Genomic DNA, 22,410 nt, shown 5'->3' with positions numbered 1-22,410 from the left:
TGGAATCTCCCTAATCCTGCAACATGGGTACACGGTTGGTGAAATTATTTACACATTCACACTCAATGTGTGACTAAAGGATGATGTCATGATGACAGCCACGTGCGCTGACCATCGATACAGATGAGCATGTCCGGTTCTTACTCTGGGAAAGCTTTTCAGCCAAATGACGCACACCAATTTTAATTTGTTATCTTAGTATACTCCAATAAGAAAAATAAAATCCCGAATTGTAAATCACCATGTGTGCCCCAGGACTGACCGCCGGCCCAGTAGAACGAGGAAGCTCTCTAGCAAAACCAGCAACCTCATAAGATTTTCCTATTTTTTCTTATTCAAATAAAAATTTCCCATTCCTCCAAACCGAGGATTTACGCCAAACTAAATGCAAATCTGTCATTATAAAGAACACACACACACAAACAAGTTTATACGCTCTAATATAGCCCAATAAACCAGTCTGCAAAACACAACACCAACATTATCCCTGTAAAACTCCGAGAAATTAAACTGTGATGAATATTTACCGTATACACACACACCCCCACACACAGTGTAGCAGGGGAATAGTAGTAGAGAAAGCATGTACAAACACTCATTAAAAGCTACATGCTGCCTACACCATACACCAATGTTCCCAGTTTCTTCATCACATGGCAATATTATAGGAAAATTTGTCAGTCACAGTATGCTTGAGATATTGTGGATATTGTGATTTCTTTTTAAATATTTTCAAATAACATGATATACTGTATTTTTGCCATATTGGAACACCTCACTGGCAAGAGATACAAGATACGATATGTTGTGCTGAAGATCAATAACTTCATCAGGGCATCAAGGCCAGATCGATGTCATCTCAAGCTGTCAGACTAATAAACAACAGCTTCCCCTCTTCATCAACGCTACCTCCTCCTTCCCCTTAAACACGCTGACACAGTGAATATGTGCATGTTACAGGATGTACTACAACCAATTTTCAACAACAATTAAATTGCACATTGCAATACTTTCCTTTTTTTTTTTTAAACCATCTATATTTTACTATAAAATATGGAATGGTTGCTCACTGGTGTGTGTGTGTGTGTAAAATGCTCCAGCTGAAACACCCCTTAGATAATGCATGTTTTACTTCTTTCCGTTTAATGTGCCTTTATAAAGCGTCTATATAAATGAGCTACTGCTGAGACACACCCTACCAGTCAGCAGCAGAGCTAAGCAACAAGCAGATAGCATGTGACTTCCTATATGAAATCACAAATTGGGGGAAAAACATAATTATCTTAAATATAATAAGCCCTGGACAATAAAAAAAAGAAAAAATACAAAAACAAAATGCAAGTATTTTTTGGTCTAAACAAAATTGTATAATATGCATTTCTTATTCGTAGGTGGTCCCGCCCGCCATTCTGAAGGCCAGAGTTCAATTTCCAGCCAGTGCCCAAATCCCAGCCACTGGATGCAATGCCGGTCCCAAGGATGAGATAAAATGGGACGATTGCAGGAAGGACCTCCAGTGTAAAACCTGTGTCAAGCTTGTATGTGCGGACTGGGTTCAACATCTAGCACCATATTGCCCAAACACTCTGTAAATACAGTCTTGAGGCAACCTTTATTCCTTCATATTAATATAAATTAAAATTTATCATCTAGATTAGATAAAAGAAAGGGGAACAAATGTTTTATGTTTTAACACAATTTCCCTACCAATATAAATAATCACTAGCCTAATCATCCGTCATCATCTACACCTGTTTCTCCCTGCTTCATGCCTTAAGTTAGAGGGTTTTTTTTTTTATCCCAGATGATGTCATATGCCACTCTGCTAACCATTGTGCCACTAACACCTCTAGGGTCAAGGGTTCAAATCCCACATCAGGATCTGTGTGCATGAAGTTTGTGTGTTCTCCCAGTGCTTGGTGGGTTTCCTCACATAGGCAAAAAACATGCAGATTAGGCTAGTTGGCATTTCCAAACGCGCCATAGTGTGTGAGTGAGCGCTTGTGTGTGGCGTACTGTGCAAATGTGTGCTTGTGCGTCCTGTGAATGTCCAGGATTTACAATGCCAAGTGCCCCGAAGATTTCTCTCATGACCCTGTACGCGATAAGAGGTAAAGATAATGAGTGAAAAAGTGTTTTATAGGTCACTGGTTTTTAAACAAACAAAAACATTCCTCTGGATCCGGTCAGGTACAGGGACTAGGAACTGAGAGCTAAAAAGTCATCTGGAGAACTATTCCATACTACAATAAACAAACACAAAAAAGTTATTATTTTTGCACAGTACTGTATGGCCATTGCAAGTTAATTATTGTGTTACATTCTTATATTAATATTTTCTCTCCTTATAAATTAGCTTTTATATTGTTTATTAAATGTTAAAATATCTGTCTCCATGAAAAACACATTAAGATATTTATTCATTTTAATAATTTACCAAGAGAATGGGATTATTTCCACATTTAATGTACTGTTAAAAAAAACTGTTAAATAAAATTATAGGGGCTGGCAGGATACCCATGAAGTCTTAAAACTATTGCCCGTTTTTATTTTACCTGTCAGTTGCAGTGTGTCTCACGTGATTCCTGAAAAAAAAAAAAAAGCAACCAAATTCTGTATTGGTATTAGCATACAGCATGGTTCACTTAGCAGTGGAAATGGCAACAAGGTGCAGCATCATGAGTAAACTGCTGAGCCGAGCTGCTTCCTCCAGCGGAAAAGCTCTGCTTGATAGCGTACTCACATAGCTTCTCTCTCTCTCTCTGACCTTGTATCAACCACATATCAAACTTCAGCTTCATGCATGAATGGAAAAACCTAGATACTTTATCACACAGGCGATCTTTATAGGCAGGCTGTGTGTTCCTTTATGCAATGTAACAAAAAGCATCTTCGAATGCGCACATAAACCCTAAAGATCAAGTTTTAAACAAAATACTGATGGAAAAGAAACGAAAAATAACAAATCCATCTTCTTCTCATATTACATTTCTCCAAAGATCAAATACATGCTCCGAAGACTGTGCGGCCGTGCCGTGTACAGTGCATGAGCTAAACTCCTGAGAGAAAGTGCCATTTTATACGTCCACACATACACTTGCAGTGAAATCATAGTTTAGAGATTTACCAGTCACCCATGGTGTTCTCTTCAACACAGAGAGAGAGAGACAGAGAGAAAGAGAGAGAACAACAGATTGTGAGATTTCCATGACGTCATTCTTGTGAAGCCTTTTAAGAGCAGGCCTTCCCCGATCTGAACAGTGTACATGCACACACACTAATATCACTGCATATTGTGCATTCCAGAACACATACAATTTCTCTCCCCTCCAACACATAACATGTTTTTAGAATAAATTCACTAAAGTGAATTCAATAGAATTTCTTGTACACATTTCCTGTTAGCTTTGCTAGGGTTAGCTATTAGACTAGGAGTTTTAAAACTGTTAACTATTAGACTGATAAATATGCAAATGTTTTCGTTATTAGACTGGTAAAGGACTGATATTAGCCATTAAACTAGTAAAGATGCTAGTGTTAGCTGGTAAAGACGCTAATGTTAGCTATTAAGCCAGTAAAGATGCTAGTGTTAGCTATTAGACTAGTAAAGATACTAGTGTTATCTATTTAACTGGTAAAAACAATAATGTTAGCTATTAGGCCAGTAAAGATGCTAGTGTTAGCTATTAAAATGATAAAGATACTAGTGTTAGCTATTAGACTATTAGGTAAAGGTGTTAGTACTAGATATTAGACTAGTAAAGATGCTAACGTTAGTTGTTGGATCGATAAAAATGCTAATGTTAGCTTTTAGACTGGTAAAGATGCTGATGTTAGCTACTACACTGGTAAAGATGCTGATGTTAGCTATTAGACTTGTTAAGATGCTGATGTTAGCTACTAGACTGGTTAAGATGCTAATGTTAGGTATTAGACTGGTAAAGATGCTAATGTTAGCTTTTAGGCCAGTAAAGATGCTAGTGTTCGCTATTTAACTAATAAATATACTAGTGTTAGCTATTAGACTGTTAGGTAAAGGTGTTAGTACTAGACATTAGACTAGTAAAGAAGCTAACGTTAGTTATTGCATTGATAAAGATGCTGATCTTAGCTTTTAGACTGGTAAAGATGCTGATCTTAGCTTTTAGACTGGTAAAGATGCTGATGTTAGCTAATAGACTGGTAAAGAGGCTAATGTTAGCTAATAGACTGGTTAAGATGCTGATGTTAGCTAATAGACTGGTAAAGAGGCTAATGTTAGCTAATAGGCTGGTAAAGAGGCTAATGTTAGCTAATAGACTGGTTAAGATGCTGATGTTAGCTTTTAGACTGGTAAAGATGCTGATGTTAGCTACTACACTGGTAAAGATGCTGATGTTAGCTAATAGACTGTTAAAGAGGCTGATGTTAGCTAATAGACTGGTAAAGAGGCTAATGTTAGCTACTAGACTGGAAAAGATGCTGATGTTAGCTAATAGACTGGTTAAGATGCTAATGTTAGCTATTAGACTGGTAAAGATGCTACTGTTAGCTGCTTATGATGAGCTGTTAAACAGAGCATAAGCAAAACAGAGACGAGTAAAAAAGCTGAGGCACATCTCTCTCGGGAGATGCAGATTGGGTCCAGGAGCAGAATTTTGTGTTTATTTTGTGTCTGGGCAATATTACTGCGCACACAACCACACACATGCACACACACACGCACGCACATACACACACACACGTGTGTGCGCAAACACACAGATGGTGGTTGTGTGTGAGGACACAGAGCTACTTGTTCCAAAGTAAACAAAAAGGGTTTCCATATTATCCAAACTAGACTGACCACAGCACCACATTAGCTGTGCCGAATATCACTTCTTTAATTACACCCTTCTCAGTCTGCTTCCCCCGCATGTTATTTCTTTGTTTACATACCTCCGTGAGTGTAAGCTTAGAAATAGCTGTCATTTAGTGTCCCTTACAACAAAAGACTTCTAAAAATCTGATACAACCAACACAAACATGCACATGCACACACGCACAGAGCGAGATAAGGAGAGATAAGGACAGATGCAGACTGCCTCCAAACTCGGGTCAACATAAGCTGTAATAATTCCAGTTAAGTCTCTCTCGCTCTCTCTCTCTCTCTCGTGCACACATGTGCACGCTCTCTGTTAGGGCCTGAAAAATATTTACTTTATTAAAATGACAAATATAAAGGTGTCATGAACTTCCTGGCAACTGTGGAAATAAAATGTCTCCATAATACCTTCTTTACACACATTTAGCATCTTATAGGTTTATGTGTTTTTACTATTGTAGTTAAATAAATCTCTGAAAAGGCTTTGGAATCTGGCTGGATAAATGGTAAATGAGGTACTGGGTTGTTGATGGGAGGACCTATAGTTTAAACCCCTGTCATTGCCACAATGCCATTGCTAGGACCCTAACACTATGCCCATACAAGCGTTGCAAGGGAACCCCCAAATGAAAGGATAATCCATAAGAAAAATCCTCTGTAAAGCTAACTTAATCACAGTACTCTATGGACCATAGGCAACGAGGAGGGGGGGGGGGGGGGTTGCGTGATTTGGTTACATATCACAATTTCTTTGTGTAGCAACTCACGTATCGCCACACTGACTCCAAAATAATAATGCTGTTCCTCTACAATCCTGCAGGTGGTGCACTCTGGACTATTCACACATCACAGCATCCTGTGTAATAGGGTTTATTTAGAATTGTAACAAATCGGATCTAAATATTTATAAAATCGTGATGCGTGCAGATTCACAATATAAATCGAATCACTATCCAAGTATAGGGACAATGTCGTATTGGAAAGTCCTTAGTGATTCTCACATAATTTACACTGGCTAAAAATCTTATGATGGCTGTGTTCGAAGGTCCTTTGTGCCGACCATAACATCATTTTCTGAGGCCTCTAAATTGATTGATATTACTCACTACTAAAATACTGTGATCTGATTATCAGAACACCATCTGTCATACTGTCTAGAGCTTTGTTTTGAAAGTGAAAGTGGACAGTAAGGCAGATGGCTGGAGCTTTGCGCAAGTAAAGATAAAGTTTTCTGACCTTTCCTCGCTTTCACTGCTGGATTATTGCATGTCTGTGAGAAAAAAAGGTGCAAAAGCATACCCTTAAAACCACCTGGCATAAAACAACCAAGATCTGCGTTTCTGGACAATATTAGTTTTCCCCCCTCACCGTTTTGTTCCTTCATTATGAAAGACAGAAGTATTTTAAATGCATAAGTACAGTAGTTTGACAGACAATACCTGGTAATACGAGGTTAAATATCCTCGTATCCTTATATATTTTAAAATCCAACAATATGTAGGGCAAAAATCACAGAAATCAGTCTTGGGTCGCATCACTAAGACTCAATCTTTATAAGAGCATTATAACACATCAGCTATGAGATAATGTCCTGAAAATCTGCTTCTGTGTTTTTGAGAGAAGTACATATGCTTATTAAAGTATATTAGATTATTATTATTATTATTATTATTATTATTATTATTACGGGCAATTGTTCTTGTTCTGCCCTTAAACTTGGTACTGGTGAGAGATTTGAAATTTGGCTATAATATTTCTGCTACCTTCGCCATATCTGTTTTTCTAGACGCCCTCTATTTGTCTCACACCATTTGTCAATCTCATATGCTGATTCTTGCACATGCTGTACAGTACACACCCATTTCATCTCTCACATCTTGTATACTAAATCTCTACTCATGAAGCAGATAAAAAACAAGCAATTTAATCAATAGTGTAATTAATAAAAGGCAGGCAAGAGACAGAACATAAAAAAATAGAATTAATTTTAAGTTTGCATCAAAGTGCTTTTATTCAGTAATTATCATTTACTATAGTATCAAAAAACTAAATGTAATAAAACAAAATAAAGCATTGCAAAGCACTGAATAGTATACAGGGATACAGAATCATAAAATCATGATGTAATACATTCAGCTTCTACAATGCTCAGCTGTAACAGACTCGATTCAGTTTTTGGAGACTTTGCTTTGCACTTAATTAGTCAAGTTCAACAAGCTGTGGCTATTTTTTACTTGTTAAGCCAATTGATGTGATCACCGATCAGCTTAAAGTGCAAAAATCAGTTTAACAGAAAGTGGAAACAAATTTCATTGTGTTTGATATGTAAATAATGTGGTGACTGAGGTTACCAGCTATAAAAGCGTTGCCTTTCATAATATGCAAATGCCTTGTTGGAGAAATCACCTGTGTCATTACTGAGAAAACCACACTCCTGCAAGCACAGGCCTCTATCCAGAGCTGCTTATCCATAGACTACACAGTTCATGGATATTGTCAAATGATGATAGATAATTTAATTCAACTACTTTATCTTTTCACTAACTGCTTTGTCAGGTACCAGACACAAATAGCGACTTTGCAGAGATGCATTAAATGTCATCGGTAGCTTGAAAAATAGACTGCAGAGCAGAAATCTCCAGCGGACAACAGTTCGGTCGGTTGTCGAAACTTTAAAGTACAGTACATGGACAGAACGTGGTGGTGTTAATAAGTAAACAAAGTATACAGAGCAATTGTGCAGAGTCAGATATAATACCACAGCACTCGCTCTTGCTAGCCATGTTAGTGTCATTGCTATATACGTGATCCATTGGTGGATACAACCCAAGAGGAAATCTGATGGAATCACCAGAGTTCATTAAGAATTTATGTTAATTACATAAATAAATAAATCTGACACAACAAGCTTTATATATATATATTATATATGGACGAAGGTATTTGACCACACCTGTTAATTATTGAATTCAGGCGTTTTACTCAGGTCCCTTATCCTTAGTGAAGGGCAGCCTCAATGCTTTAGGATACCAAGACATCTTGGACAATGCTATGCTTACAACTTTGTGGCAACAGTTTAGGTAAGGCCCTTTTCTATTCCAACATGACTGTGCACCAGTGCAGAAAGCTAGGACTATAAGCACATGGTTTGATGAGTTCGGTGTGGAAGAACTTGACTGGCCCTAACACAAAGCCCTGACCTCAACCGTATCGAGCACCTTTGGGATGAACTGAAATGGAGATTTTGAGTCAGGCCTTCTCATCCAACATCAGTGCCTGACCTTATAAAAGCTCTAAAGAATGAATGGGCACGAATTCCCACAAAAACAGTCTAAAATCTTGTGGACAGCCTTCCAAGAAGAGTGAAAGCTTTGGCCAAATACTTTTGTTTATATAGTGTACCTCAAAGCTAATTATTTTGATATGAAGTAGAGGCCAGAATTATGTTATCATTCAACCTTGTAAAATGCTTTTCTGTTGCAAAGCCCAGTCAAACCAGTTTAAAACTCCAAATTAGTCTCCAGTTAAATAAGGGTACTTACAGACCCTAATGAGCTGTTGGACTTGTCTAACTAAAAGTAAAAATTTAAGAGATTTATTAATTTAAATAGTGGAAAAAATTAGAAAACTCCTTTATTAATGAAAACCAACAAACTATAGCAAAGGATGCTGGTTGCTCCAAGTCGGCGGTGTCTGAAATTTGGTGCAGGTATAAAGAAAATTGTAAAAGTTATAAAAAGAAAACATGTGGGTAGCTCAATGAAGACGTCAAAGTGTCAGGACAGAAATCTCGAAGCAATACACTAGAACTTCTGATGATTGTACAGAATAACAGAACACCGTTATGAGAGTAAAACTATTTTAGTTTCTCTGTATAATCCCTCTGCGTCACTAATGCATGAATTTTGCGGTATATATTTGACGTAATGCCGAAGTGGACTGTAAATCTGTGTTTGCACCTTCTTCCACAGACATGGTTCAATCTAGCAGTGAAGCAGCAGAAAGGTCAAGAAAGCATGCTTCATCTGTAGAGCACCTGCTGCCTCAAATCTAAAAACCAAACACCCTATTCTAACAGCAGTATAGTCTTTTTTTTTAACTAAAATTATTTAATACAAAAAAAAAAAAAAAAAGTCAGAAGCTTACACATGCTGACAATGAACATGAATATCATGGCAATATCTGGGTTCCGATTAAGTTTTGAACGCCTCTTGTTGTGGCTCAGATTGTATGACGTAAATCTTAAAAAGAAAAAACAAGAATTGAGAAGTTTTATTTTGAGTTTTCTGTTCGCACGATGTCAAAAATATTATGCATGTTATTAAATTATTATTTCAGTGGTGCTAAAAGTCACAACATTAATTTTAAAATTAGCCAAGCTGAAGGCCTCTGAACTTCCTGTAATCATAATTTATTTCCACATGCCAACATAAAAATGATTTTATTTTTATTATTTTGTTATTTAAAGTATTTAGATGAGACCCAACCTGCCATCCTCAGCAGAGAGGAAATCGGGTTAAAAGCTCAGGAACAACTCAGGGACCATCAAGGCACAGGCCTACCATAAACTGGAGGCTGCTGAAACACCAATGGAACACCAATGCCAAGTGGGTTGAAAAAAATAAGTCCCTTCTCCACAATCCACACATTTAATCTCAGTAAATTTTGCAACTGACCACATAGAAATCCTTCTGGGGAAAAGTTCTGTACAGAGGTATGTTTGGATGAGTAAAGGTCAGGCATTAGTTTCCAGCTGTGGCTGAGGCAGCCCGCATTTACCTTACCGCTCCATGCATGTGGCCAGACAGTGAGCGACTATTCAACACCGCTACAGTACATACAAATGCTAATTTTATTTTATTGGTCGCAAACACAGTATAGTGATATTCTTATACGACCGACCGTGACCTAAAATGAAAAAATTATAATAATTTTAAATAACTGTACATAATGTAAATGTAAATTTGTTGTAATGTTTAAAAAAAAAATACTATATATATTTCTACATTTCTAATTGATATCATTTTATACATTATATTCTCACTGAGAACTTTTATTCTCTGTATTCTTACACTTTTAGGTTATTGGTAGTCATGTAAGCACTTCACCTAATATCTTACTGTGTATGTCTATGTGTGACTGTGTATTTGACAAAAATTACATACTGTATAGAGAAATAAAATATGAAATCAGAGAACATTACACAAACATAGATACATTTTACTAATAAAATAAAATTGAAATAGAAGTGTATGAGGTTTACAGAATAAGTTACAGCAGTTAGTCCTTATTTGTCCCTATGTGCAAAGTCTCAGAGTCCCATGTCTTTTAAAAACGTAGAAATTCCAATAGTCATAAAGAAATGCCAGCCCTCGCCGCTTACTAAAGTGTAGCCATGATTGGCTCACCAAATACAAAGAGACTGATGTGTGCGTTCATTGAAAAACATTCGGTGTGGGGTTTCGGTTTGTTATTCATTGACGCAGCCTTGTTCCATGTTCTGCATGTTATAATGAGTAAGTGTTGCACGACAGTTGTGTTTTAGATAAGCATTTCGGCATTTGCGAGAGCCCCTTGATGCTACTTATGGAATGGAAAATCAAAATCAGAAAGTACTAGAGAGGCTGCCATAGGGCATAGGGAGGATGAAATGTTTGCTCTTTATTCGAGCATGGGATATTCTGTTGGTTTAGGTTTAGGAGAATGGGATATGTTGCATATGTTGCCTTCTAATAAATAAAAGTTTTAAATAACTGCAGATCGGAAATCTAAAGCAGACATCGGTTCTGTTGTTGATTAGGATCTAGAGACAGATCAAATATAGTCAGTGATTGTACATGCACAGTACACGCTGGTGTTAATGAGTAAACAAAGTTTACAGAGCAATGAGACAGAGCCAGATACAATACCACAGCACACACTACTACTAGAGCTATTGCTACCATATCTAGCGGAGTAACTAGGGGTGCCAACCGTCTCGTAAAAGTTAAAGTTCCACTCATTTGCACGTCGCATTTTCTACGTCACAGTGTGGAACTGAAACGCATTCGAATAAACTGCAGATCATTCATAAAACTGTGTATACTGTATACTGTACTGTACATTTACATTTAGGCATTTGGCAGACGCTCTTATCCAGAGCGACTTACATTTTTTTATCTCATTACACATCTGAGCAGTTGAGGGTTAAGGGCCTTGCTCAAGGGCCCAACAGTGGCAACTTGGTGGTCGTGGGGTTTGAACCTGGGATCTTCCGAACCGTAGTCCAATGCCTTAACCACTGAGCCACCCCTGGCCCCTGTACAGTTTCACAGGTATATTTCTGTGCACATCTTTGTGTGGAAACCATTAAGAATAATATATAACCAGTCTACAAACCCTCAAGGGGAAATAATTTACTTCTGACTCTTAATTCTTAATTGGGATGTGGAGCGTAATGATGCTTGTCGGAAAAAATAAAATAAAATAAAAAAAGTCTTTAGATCCCCGGTTTACAAAACAAAGGGGATGGGGGTGGAGTTAAATTATGCAACTGTTATCTCTTTATGAGTACAATATTATGCATGCAGTAACACGCATACTGTATTTAACATGCCTGCCAACTAGTTTACATAACTTAAGATATAATTTCATGTCATAACGGGTTTTTGTTGTTTTTGAGGAGTTTATTATTTTTTTTCTTGGGTGGAGGGCGCCATAAACACGAGAAAAATTATAGCAAGCAGAACTTAAAGTTTAGACAAATCAGTCTGTAACTATTGACCGTGATTATTTCTACTGCAAAACAAAATGTAAATGAACACTTAGTAGCAAACAGTGTTTGCTGTGTCCAACATATACCTGTACAGTACAAGCCTGAACAGCTCATATACATGAACACCATAAAATGAGAAAATAATATGCATGGGGCATTGAAGTTGAACCAGGTGAAAACTTGTGTAATTTTTTTCGTAAAAAAAAAAACACACAGCCCACCCCAACCTCCCTTCGTCCCCTGTCCGGAGGGGGCAGCCCTACAGTAAAAGCAACCCTGTTTGTAAAAGCTAATTTCTAACAATTTAAGGATTTGTCCCCCCATATTTACAAAGGCCGATTATAGAATCACATCACTTACACTGAATCCTACTGCTAGGCAGAATACATGCTATCAAAGCCAGACCGGTCAGATTGTAGTACAAGTTCTATTGAAATTGTAAGAAAATAGAAAGTCATTTTCATTTATAATAAATAAAATAATAATTATAATAAGACACCTGTTAAAATTAAAAACATTGCATAACTCAGCAGTAAAATTATTACTATTATTATTATTATTATTATTATTATTATTATTATTATGTTGCACATGTAAAATGCAAGGTGCAATCTTCATATCAGCACAAATATAATATCTCTACAACAATTGTACTTTTCTTACAACAAACATATTTGAATCAGATCGACCTGTTGCGCTCATATACAACTGTGTTTTGCAACCAACTTCCCCCCCAGCCGGCAATGGAAAAAGCTGTGGTTTTTCAAACGCTTGCTACCAGATGAAAGGCGGTGTGTGTGTGTGTGAGTGTGTGGGAGAGAGAGAGAGAGAGTGATAGAGAGAGAGAGAAAGAGAGAGAGAACCTGCAACAAAAAAAAATGCATATGTCTGAACAACGAATCTGAAGCAGCTGGCAGTGTGATCAGTGAGCAGACACACTCGCGACTGCATTCTGATACACAGGAAAAAATGTGTGCATGACCCTGGAAAGCTCTTTATTTCATGTACTTTTCTTGTGCACCATGAGGTTTGCATCACAATGTATGAAGCCGTACTGGGCCTTGTTCCATTCCCGCATTCAAGAAGCTTACAGGTGCTCGGCCTCTCATAAGGCACCTTATATAATGAACAGCAACGTAATCAGGATGCTTACCTGATAGAACTCCTGCAGCCATGTCTTCTGAAGGGTTTCAAGCTAGAATGGGAAGAGAAAGAAAAAAAAACAATGAGACACTGAAGTTATAAAAATCCATGCGTCTCAGCTGCGGAAACTCAAACAACACACATCAGCTGGGTTGAACAAGCAGAGACATGCATTACTCCCAATCCTGTAAATCATGTTTACCTTTAAATCCTTACGTGCAGCAAGAATGCACGCTCTGTGCTAATGGATGGTCGTTATTGGGACATATATTTTATTACATGTGCATGCTAGGTATTTGTGCGTGCGTGCAAAAGTGTTGTCTCGTTTTTTTGAAAGCTTTACAGTATTACACTGTACGTACGTGTTTTTAATATTCATCTCTCATAAGTGTTAAATAAACAATGTCCTACATTTATTTCATTTCATTTGGTGAATTCTTAGCTTCACTTGTTCCAAATGGTGGCCCACATGACATTTAAAAACAGATGTCTTTTAAACGCATGACTTAACAAGAATGACGACTAAAATAACAAAGAGTTTATAAAAGTGCTACCTCGAACCTTTTGTCAATGACACTGAAGACAAAACACCACTGGAGATCAAGGCTTTCACAACTCAGCCACAAGAAATAATGCGCTGATAAAGGTGTCAGTGAACGACAATTCTCTCAGAATTCACTAGAGTGTTGTTTTTATCTCAACGCCTAAATAAGTTGAGTTGATATAACGGTTCAATAAAAATTAAACTATACAGTATACTGTCCTTGAAGGCGACATAATGGCATAGTGGTTAGCACTGTCGCCTTGTACAGTACCACCAGGGTCCGGGTTCGAGTATAGTTTACATGTTCGCCCTGTGCATGGTGGGTTTCCTCCAGGTACTTCGGTTTCCTCCCACAGTCCAAAGACATACAGATTAGGCTAATTGGCGTTCACAAATTGCCCGTAGTGTGTGAATGAGCGTACGAGTATGTGTGCCCTGTAATGGATCGGCACTCCGTCAGGGTCGTCCTCGTGGCCTATGTCTCCTGAGATACACTAGGCTCTAGGAAAGCACCAATGTATACGCATGTTGATCCGCTTTAGAAAGCTAGAACGACTAAAGATTAAGAACAGTACCTCCCAAACATGATCTCAGAAGCCACACTGGGACAAATATATGGGTTTTTACCCGTGTTAAGATTTGATGGCGCGAACATGCAGCCCGGACAACTACTAGAACCGGGATTTGATTGTGCAGAAATGTTATTTCTCTATATAATCCCCTGCTACACTAATGCACTTATCCCAGTGTTTCACTTGTGCTTGGATTCCAGCAATGTACAGTAGAGAGTTTGCCATGATCAGGTGGCCTTGCAGGAACTCCTTAAGCGGCCCAGATATGTAAAAATAGCTTGAACAGGGGTCAGGGCAGTTCGGGGGATGAGGTAATAAATCTGTAATGTGCAAGTGGTGTGTGGGGAATGACTGTGTGTTATCCGACACATCTGTTAAAATGGCCAGGACGTGCTGCCTTTTTTAAAAATGTATGCACCAATCAAATGCTTTACTGTGGCTAAGAGTCGCATCACCGTACTGTGCTGTGTACGTGTACATACAGTACACACATATATTATGCATAATTCATAATGACTTGCAGGTCTGTAAAAAATCATTTGTATCTTTGTACAAAAATGCCCACAGAGCTCTGGCCCTCTATAACTCGCGATCATTTACACGCCGATTGCTACAAAAACGTACATTTCTGCGTAAACCGTGACTCACGCCCCTGAGCGGTTTCGAAATCTCTAATGACTACAAAATTATGCAACGTTTCATATTCTAACCCGCTCTAAAACAAACCCGTATTCTTAGCAGCAGGAGCCTGATGCACCTCAAGCTGGGCGAGTCCTAAAAATAGCACTTAAATCTGTTTCTTCACTCAATTCAGAGCTCTGGTTTGATCCAGAAAAACTATTCCCAGGAGCAAAGGAAGTGCAATTTGAGTAGTAAATATGGGGAAACAGGGAAGGGTAACAGAAGGGAAGACAAAACAATTCCCAGCAGTGTCTGAACAAGGTTCTCGTCCTCTCTATCTCACACACACACACACACACACACACACACACACACACACACACACACACGGACTGCCGCAGCTATATAAGGACATGAAAACTCAACTGTGTTATTAGTCAGGGTCAGAAAGACCGAGTGTGAGAGTTAAAATTGGGTACACTAAATATGGACAGTCAGCCTGCACATACAAATGGCACTTGTGTTCCACCTGCATGTCCATGCAACTGGTTAATTCAAATGAATAATGTCATTTAGCTGAATTAAAGAGGACAAGCCGAACCCTCGTCCCAAATCTTCCAACGACAGGTTTCCCCACTCACACAAACCTACCATAAGAACTTTCAATTCTTTCCGAAATGCCGGACCCGTACTGGATCTCGTCTCTACTCACACCAGGCCACAGGGTTTTCAAATAAAATATACACCCGTTGCGCAATACACTCAGACGAGCGCGAGCTGTCCAATCAGACTGGATTGGAAAATCGCTCTGGTTTGCCAAGACATTTTTCAGCGTGTCAGAAATGTTAGCCTTTTGTTCAGTATCTCATCACACGTCATGCCTCAACAAGTTTTAATGTCAGGAATTACGTAGCGTGCACTTCACCAGAATTAAAGAACGTATAATCTGTATTATCCGCATGTTAGATCCTTTCCCAAATTAGACCTAATGTTTAAAATGATGTGCTGCATGTTAAAATCCCTAAACAAACAACGTCTAAAGGCATATGATAAATGAAATGAAACGAAACAGGAAAGTGAGTCAGTCCTGCTTGCATGTTAGCATGTTTTTTTGTTTTTTTTAAAAAGATCAAATTTTATCCACAATGGCCATAAACATTTCAAAGTCAGAAGAACAAAGACAATCGTATGGTTAATTATTTAGGCCGCCATTAATATTGTACTGACATGCTTAGGACAGTATGGGAAAACTATACTACAAAACTTTAAAAAAAAAAAAAAAGTGTTGTTGTTCTTCTGCATACTCTGAAAAAAATAAGTTCCCCTTTAATCAGTGGCTTTACAGTTATACAGTGTTAAAGCAAACCGTTAAGAGGAAAAGAGTCATATCCACAGATTGACTGTCCATTTGGCCAGTATAACACTTGTCAGTACATATACACACAGGAAACAATAAAGCAAAAAATAATATTATTAATAAAGCAAAAAAAAAAAAAAAAAACTTAAGTGCAACATCAATTAGTACTCAGTAGTCATCCAGATAGCAGAGTTTTATTATAGTGATAAATCAGACACTTGATTACAGAAAGAATGCGTATTGGTTCCAGCTTCTAAATATTATATGAAATATTATACTACACATCAATTAAATTCCCAGGACACACTGCACTTCTGGCAGCCAAATGTAGAAAACACATAGTCAAGTCCATTTTCATTGAATAGTAACATAAGTTTATTTCTGCCCCTGAACATCACGACAATGGCTCTGAAATAAAGTGAAGTCAATCAGGTTTAATTTAAAGCATTTACCACAATGTGATACAGCCATTTTTTTTTATACAGCCCGTTCATTTACATGGGTTCAAAAGTGCTTAAACAACTGACTAATAAGCAGTTCGACTCCACGTTGTGATGTTTTCTAAAGCAATCCAAAGAGCTGTGGATGCAACTGAACGATTTTGTACTTAAAAAGTAGGAATTTACTGACGAGCTCAGCAAAACCAAGCGAGACACATGTAGTGACTGATCACAATTCCTTCCTTGGTGAAGAAAAAACTTCATTACAGCATCTAGCCAAATCACAAAAAAGAAATTAAGAAAGAAAGATATTCTTAAAATACTGTAAAGTACCTAAAGGATTAATGGAACATCATCTTGGCTGAAACTTGACTTAAAGGTAAAAGTGTACACTTGAATTCGTGATTTATTCTTTCATCTGAATCCACAGTGAGGTGAACAGAGGCAGAAATCCAGTACCAAAATGGTGTCACTAGAGACTTCCAAAATTGGTCAACAGCCTTTAGTACCAATTCTGAGCCAAATCTTGATTCAATTGCTTGGCACGTATCTTGGGGGAAAAAATAAACAGGAGAAAAAAAAAAACACACCCTGGAAACGTTGGCCAGGAATCTTACACATGAGTCCTTATCAAGAACTAATTTTTTTTAATTGCTCCTCTGCAAACCACTGGCTAATCTTATGATAAACTGTAAAAATTTAAATATTTGTAAACAAAAAAATGTTTGCACTTAATTTTTTTTTTTATATAAATCAATGCATTCATAAAATTCAGTAAATGTTTACTGGGTTTAATCATTAACCCCTCCCGAAACAATTTGACCCAACAAAAACAACTAAAATGTATGTATTATGCGCAATGCACATAATTCGAATTAAGTCATTCAGCGATTATTTATTTGGGCGCAACACAAATTCCATTAGACCAAAAAAAAAAACAGAACCGCATGAAGGGGAAAAAAATAATCTGCCTTATAAGGATACTACGGCATCCTGGTTTAAACATTTCACGAACTATGTGTAAAATTACAGAGCTTGCAAGTTGAAGCTTGAAGTTCTGTATATTACTTGGCTCTTGAGCAAGTCAGCTTTATTCATAGCTTGACTGACTGCTTTAGGGTTTGTAGCACTACTGAGTCAGACCTTATGTTACACTGTGGCTTTCTGTCTCTGGTTATAACGCGTGTGTGTGTGTGTGTGTGTGTGTGTGCGCGTACATGCATGCGTGTGTGTCTTTAGCTGTGGCCGCGCCTGGCTTTTACTCGTGGCTGGACAGTTAGTGGAAAAACAACCCGCAACCCTTCTATCTATACCAGCTCTGTACTTGGATTATAAGCCACCACATGAATGAAAGTAAAAGCGCTGGTACATACAACAGTAGGCTATATATTCGTAATAGACTTGCAGAATATCAGTGTAAAAGATCAGTGACCTTGAGCAGCTGTGTATACAGGGTCACCGCGTACAGAAGTAGGCCTCGTTTCCTCTGGGGTTTCCTCCAAAATGAGGTCTGCACCTTCTCTCTTTTAAGCATCAGTTAATTTGCCGCTAATTAGAGATGGGTCTCGACTGGAGAAGAGCTAAGAATACCTCCGTAACCCAGTGAGGTCTCTGTTAATTACTCAGCCAACTCCTCCCTCTCTCTCTCTCTCTCTCTTTCTCTCTGACCCAGTTCATTTTTAGTCTGCTAAAATTCCACTGAAACATCTGTTGTGTGGTTTTTACAAACCAAACTCGAAGCTTTTTAATACTTTTAAGAAATACCATATGGACACCAGAACAAGAAATGAAATACATCATTCTTATTGCATTCACACTGAACCCAAAAAAATATCAATAAATTCACAAAAGCATGAACTATCAGTGTTCGAGTCTTGTATCATACAGTATACGCTATTGCCAAAAAAAAAAAAAAACTTAATTTCAACTCAAACTCTCTTATAATGTATGATGTGTAATTAGTATCAGTAGTTATTAAGGGTAGTAATCCCTAGTTTACTAACCCTAGTCTTTCCAAACACGAGAGCTTGGACAAACATTTTTTATTTACATAAAGGCCACGTATCATTCTGTACAGTTTTATGACATGATGTGAACATTCCCATGTCTCTCTGCCCATAAAACAACGCCCTCACATGGTAACACTTCCTACTGTATAACCTGTGTCCTGATGCATATACTGTACTGCTCGTGTCTCCTGGAACGCTTTTGTTTAAACGGAAACTGTCTGTCTGTCTGTCTGTCTGTCTGTCTGTCTGTCTGTCTGTCTGTCTGTCTGTCTGTCTGTCTGTCTGTCTGTCTGTCTGTCTGTCTGTCTGTCTGTCTGTCTGTCTGTCTGTCTGTCTGTCTGTCTGTCTGTCTGTCTGTCTGTCTGTCTGTCTGTCTGTCTGTCTGTCTGTCTGTCCCTTCTGATGTACAGTACGTGACACAGGCCACCTGGCCAAGAGCTTAAATACTCTATGCTCTCTTTGCTGATGATAAACAGAGCTCTCCAGACACATCGTGTTTGTCAGTCACTCGTCCGTGTGTGTTTTGTCCAACGCCTCGGGCATTCCTCTCGAACCTAACACATTCTATCCATAAACAGACACGTATCTACATCTACATATCTAGATGGCAGGTTGTTCAAGAAAAGTAACGGCACTATCTATAGCAAATCGTGCTAAAACATTGGTTCTTTTAAATGAAGGATATTTAAAGTATATTTGTTTAAACATAATTTGCACTATTTGCTACTGCTGATGGCACGCTTACTATTTTTTTGCACAACCCTTCTTTCTCGACAGAGCAAATGCAGAAGCAATGAAAGTCACGTTGGGGGATTATTTCCAAATATAATTTTTTTTTCCACCATTTATATAAAGTGACATCAAATCAACATGGCTGCGCACAGCATTGAAAAATAAAAATAAAGTTCTTCCCTTTTAACAAGCTAAACTGTATATACTCAAGAAAATATACAATCACTTTATCCCAGTTCCCCTCGTACCAAAGCGGAAATAACGGACTTACACCCGGTCAGGTCTTGCTTAGGATAGAATGCTGAATTATATTTAAAATAAACACATTAATGTGTCTTTTCAAGCATGTAGAAATTTCATGCATCGTTTGCTACCAGCTAGACCGCATTTACGCGCATCATTTAGTGCAAACATGCAAACCGTTACAGCCCTACTAGTTACTTATTCCTATTACAAGTAAATGATTTGCTGTACACTGAACCAATGATTACAGTATGGGTTTAAAAACTACGATCAACCTTTCTGACTTATTTGTGCATTTAAATTACCTTTGTGTAAACAATCCCCATGAATTCTGCCAGAAGAGTTTCTATCGTTTAACCCTTAAACTCCAACTGATTGTTCAACACAAATCAGCCAATCAGCTTCAACCAATTTAACTCAACAATGTTCTAATGAGATTTTATATTAGAAACATGTCTTAATCCTATACTGTACTCTATGTAGATCTGTGCAAAAGTCTAAAGCATGTGTGAAGAAATTCTGCCAAGCAACGATGCCTTTAAATTTATACATTATGTAAAATAAATTGACTATAATTAAATAGTAATTAAATGCAGGTGGAGGAAAGGCACTATTATAAATGTTGTGGTTGCACATCCATAACACTTATGCAGTTTTTATTAAGATGTTCAATTGTACACAAGCATCATGGAGAACATGCCTCATCACGCACATTTTTCCACTGATTGCTTGTTTTCCTTTGTTTAAACCAACTGAACAATACACACTCAATTTCATTGCCTCCTTTAGTTAACACTCACTCGTTCACTGTCTATAATTGGGGGATTGGGGGGGGTCTGGAGTCTATCCCAAAAAACCGAGGGCACTAGGCGGGGTACACCCCTGGACAGGGTGCCAATCCATCGCAAGGCACACACTACTACTCTTTGGAGTGTGGAAACCCACCAAGGATGAGAGAACATGCGAACTCCATAAATACAGACCCCCAGGCGGGAATCGAACCCGGACCCTAGAGGTGCAAGGTGCTAAAACGGACATTCTGAACCTGCAAACGACATAGCGGCAACATGGTGGAGAACTCTTTCATTTAAAAAAACTAATAAATAACCAAGCTTTAATCCTTGTGCATATTTACCATCTAAATCTCCTCAGTAAATTATGAGGACAAAAACACATAAAAATTAAATTTTAAATAATGGATCAATAATTATAACGTCAAATAACAGCGACACTGATTTGAGATTTTTAAAAAATCTGCAGGAACTCAATTTTAAAAGACATCACTAAGTAGGGAGTAGAGATTCTCACACACACGCACACACACACAAAAAGGTAGAACACTTAAAAAGCACAAAAGACTAGGAAAAAAGTGGCTAATCCATTGCGGTGCACAAATCTGCATTATGAAACACTTTGTGATTATTGAAATGAAACGGATCAGACATGCTAACCTTATTCTTAATCAGCAGCTAAGAAAGGACCCAAGTGTGAGAAACGCAGCAGACGTGATTCACTACAACCTAAATGACTAATGCAACTGGTTAAAAAAACCATAAGCTAGGTCATGCTGCGATCATCCATCATCTGCTCGATCACGCCATGCGCCTGGTTGTGCGTCACGTTAGAGAAAACCCGTTCCTTTCCGGGCGTGCGGAGAGACTGGATAAGCAAGGAAAAATATGATTGAGCAAGATTTAATATTTGCTTTTGTTTTGGAAATAGTAGCTATTATTTTGTTCCGTGAAATCAAGGCGAGACTTTATTCGGCTGGATTATTCTGGGGCTGGAAATATTTATCAGCATTACAGGATCTTAACCGAATGTACAGGCTGCATCAGAAGCTTCCTATTTTATCTGTGTATTACATATATATAGTGTTTCTTTTCTGTAACGTGGTTATACATCCTCTGACCGCAATAACAGCACTGATTGAGTTAGATAAGGATGCTACCAGGGGCGCTTCCTTTTAACCAACTGTTACTAAGTTATGCAATGATCTATACTGACAAATGATGCTTATGGACGGCTTATGCTGCAATTCTTTGCTCTTCTATTTCAAGTTCTCACTATACACCACATGTCTATAGAAATAATCCCTGGTTGTTGTTTTTTTTTCTATTTGGATGGTGTGATTTCTCCTGACAGACTGCGGGAGAGATAGAGAGAGAAAGCATCATGACACTGGCTTTGCTTTACACTGCTTGTGGGTAGCAGTGCTGCGTCTCACAAAGCTGTACGCTCCAGTTTAGGCACACCGTGATTTCACTGTCCAAACTGCAAGACTGAGTCTGCCTCTGCAGTAGTTGCCGCTAAACACACCTACTCACTTCTTGATCCCTGCCGGGGAGTGACCTTCCACTTCAAACGCTTCATGGCTTAATCACTGCCTTGCCGTGTATACTGCCTCGACCGTACCTCACATCTAATCTACGATTTAAAATATCATCAGACATAAAGCTGTGCGTGGAATAAAAACATCAATGACTTTCTTTTCAAAGCTTCGAACATCGACTCTATCCTTCCACTAACCTCCTCTTAGCGACGATGCCGTGTTATTCACAGAGAAACATTTGCGTTTAAGACCAATTGCGCACTAAACACAAGCGCTAAGATCTGTGACGTCATTTAGAGTATTAAAAAATGTCGAATGACTTACCGGGTTCAGCTGCAGGCACGAGCTCGTAATCAGAGCTCTAAAGCTAATTACAGCCGCGCAATTACAGAAACTGTCAAATCAATCATTCGAACATGTCAACTGCACGTTAAAGGAACTCAACTGACAGTTATTGCCACATCACTCCAAGCCATTTTAATATCTTCAGGCCATCGAAGGAGTTCCTGGGAGGCCAGCGTTTCAGACATGAACCAGGCACTTCATCATTCCTTGGGCAGTCTGAGAAAACTTTTTTCCTTGATGGTATCCAAGCACTAGCGAAAGTGCATTAGTGTAGTAGAGGATTATATAGAGAAAAATAAAAAGTTTTAACTCTCATGAAAGTTGATCTTTTATTCTGCACAATCGAAAGTCCTATTTCACATTCGCCTTAAATGGGGCATCTGCCCACATCGATTTCCATTCTTATTTTTCATCTTTATCTGATGAGCTTTTATATTTCAAGTGGGTCTTGATAGAATGTTCAAACAGCTTGATG

At 38.2% G+C, this 22,410-nt stretch overlaps 1 protein-coding gene across 2 annotated transcripts in view; it reads right to left on the bottom strand.

Annotated features, from left to right (window-relative positions):
• Window positions 1-22,410, bottom strand: part of LOC128528802 (inositol polyphosphate-5-phosphatase A) — a 166,638-nt gene that overhangs the window by 115,880 nt on the left and 28,348 nt on the right. For both annotated transcript variants that reach the window (XM_053501937.1, XM_053501936.1), the window contains exon 2: window positions 12,751-12,792. In XM_053501937.1, the coding sequence (XP_053357912.1) occupies window positions 12,751-12,792 (42 nt within the window). The remainder of the gene's footprint in view (window positions 1-12,750; window positions 12,793-22,410) is intronic.

Source organism: Clarias gariepinus, chromosome 8 (assembly GCF_024256425.1).
Source record: "Clarias gariepinus isolate MV-2021 ecotype Netherlands chromosome 8, CGAR_prim_01v2, whole genome shotgun sequence".
Taxonomy (NCBI): domain Eukaryota; kingdom Metazoa; phylum Chordata; class Actinopteri; order Siluriformes; family Clariidae; genus Clarias; species Clarias gariepinus.
Note: the sequence above shows the minus strand (reverse complement) of the source record. Positions and strands in the feature narration are given on the sequence as shown.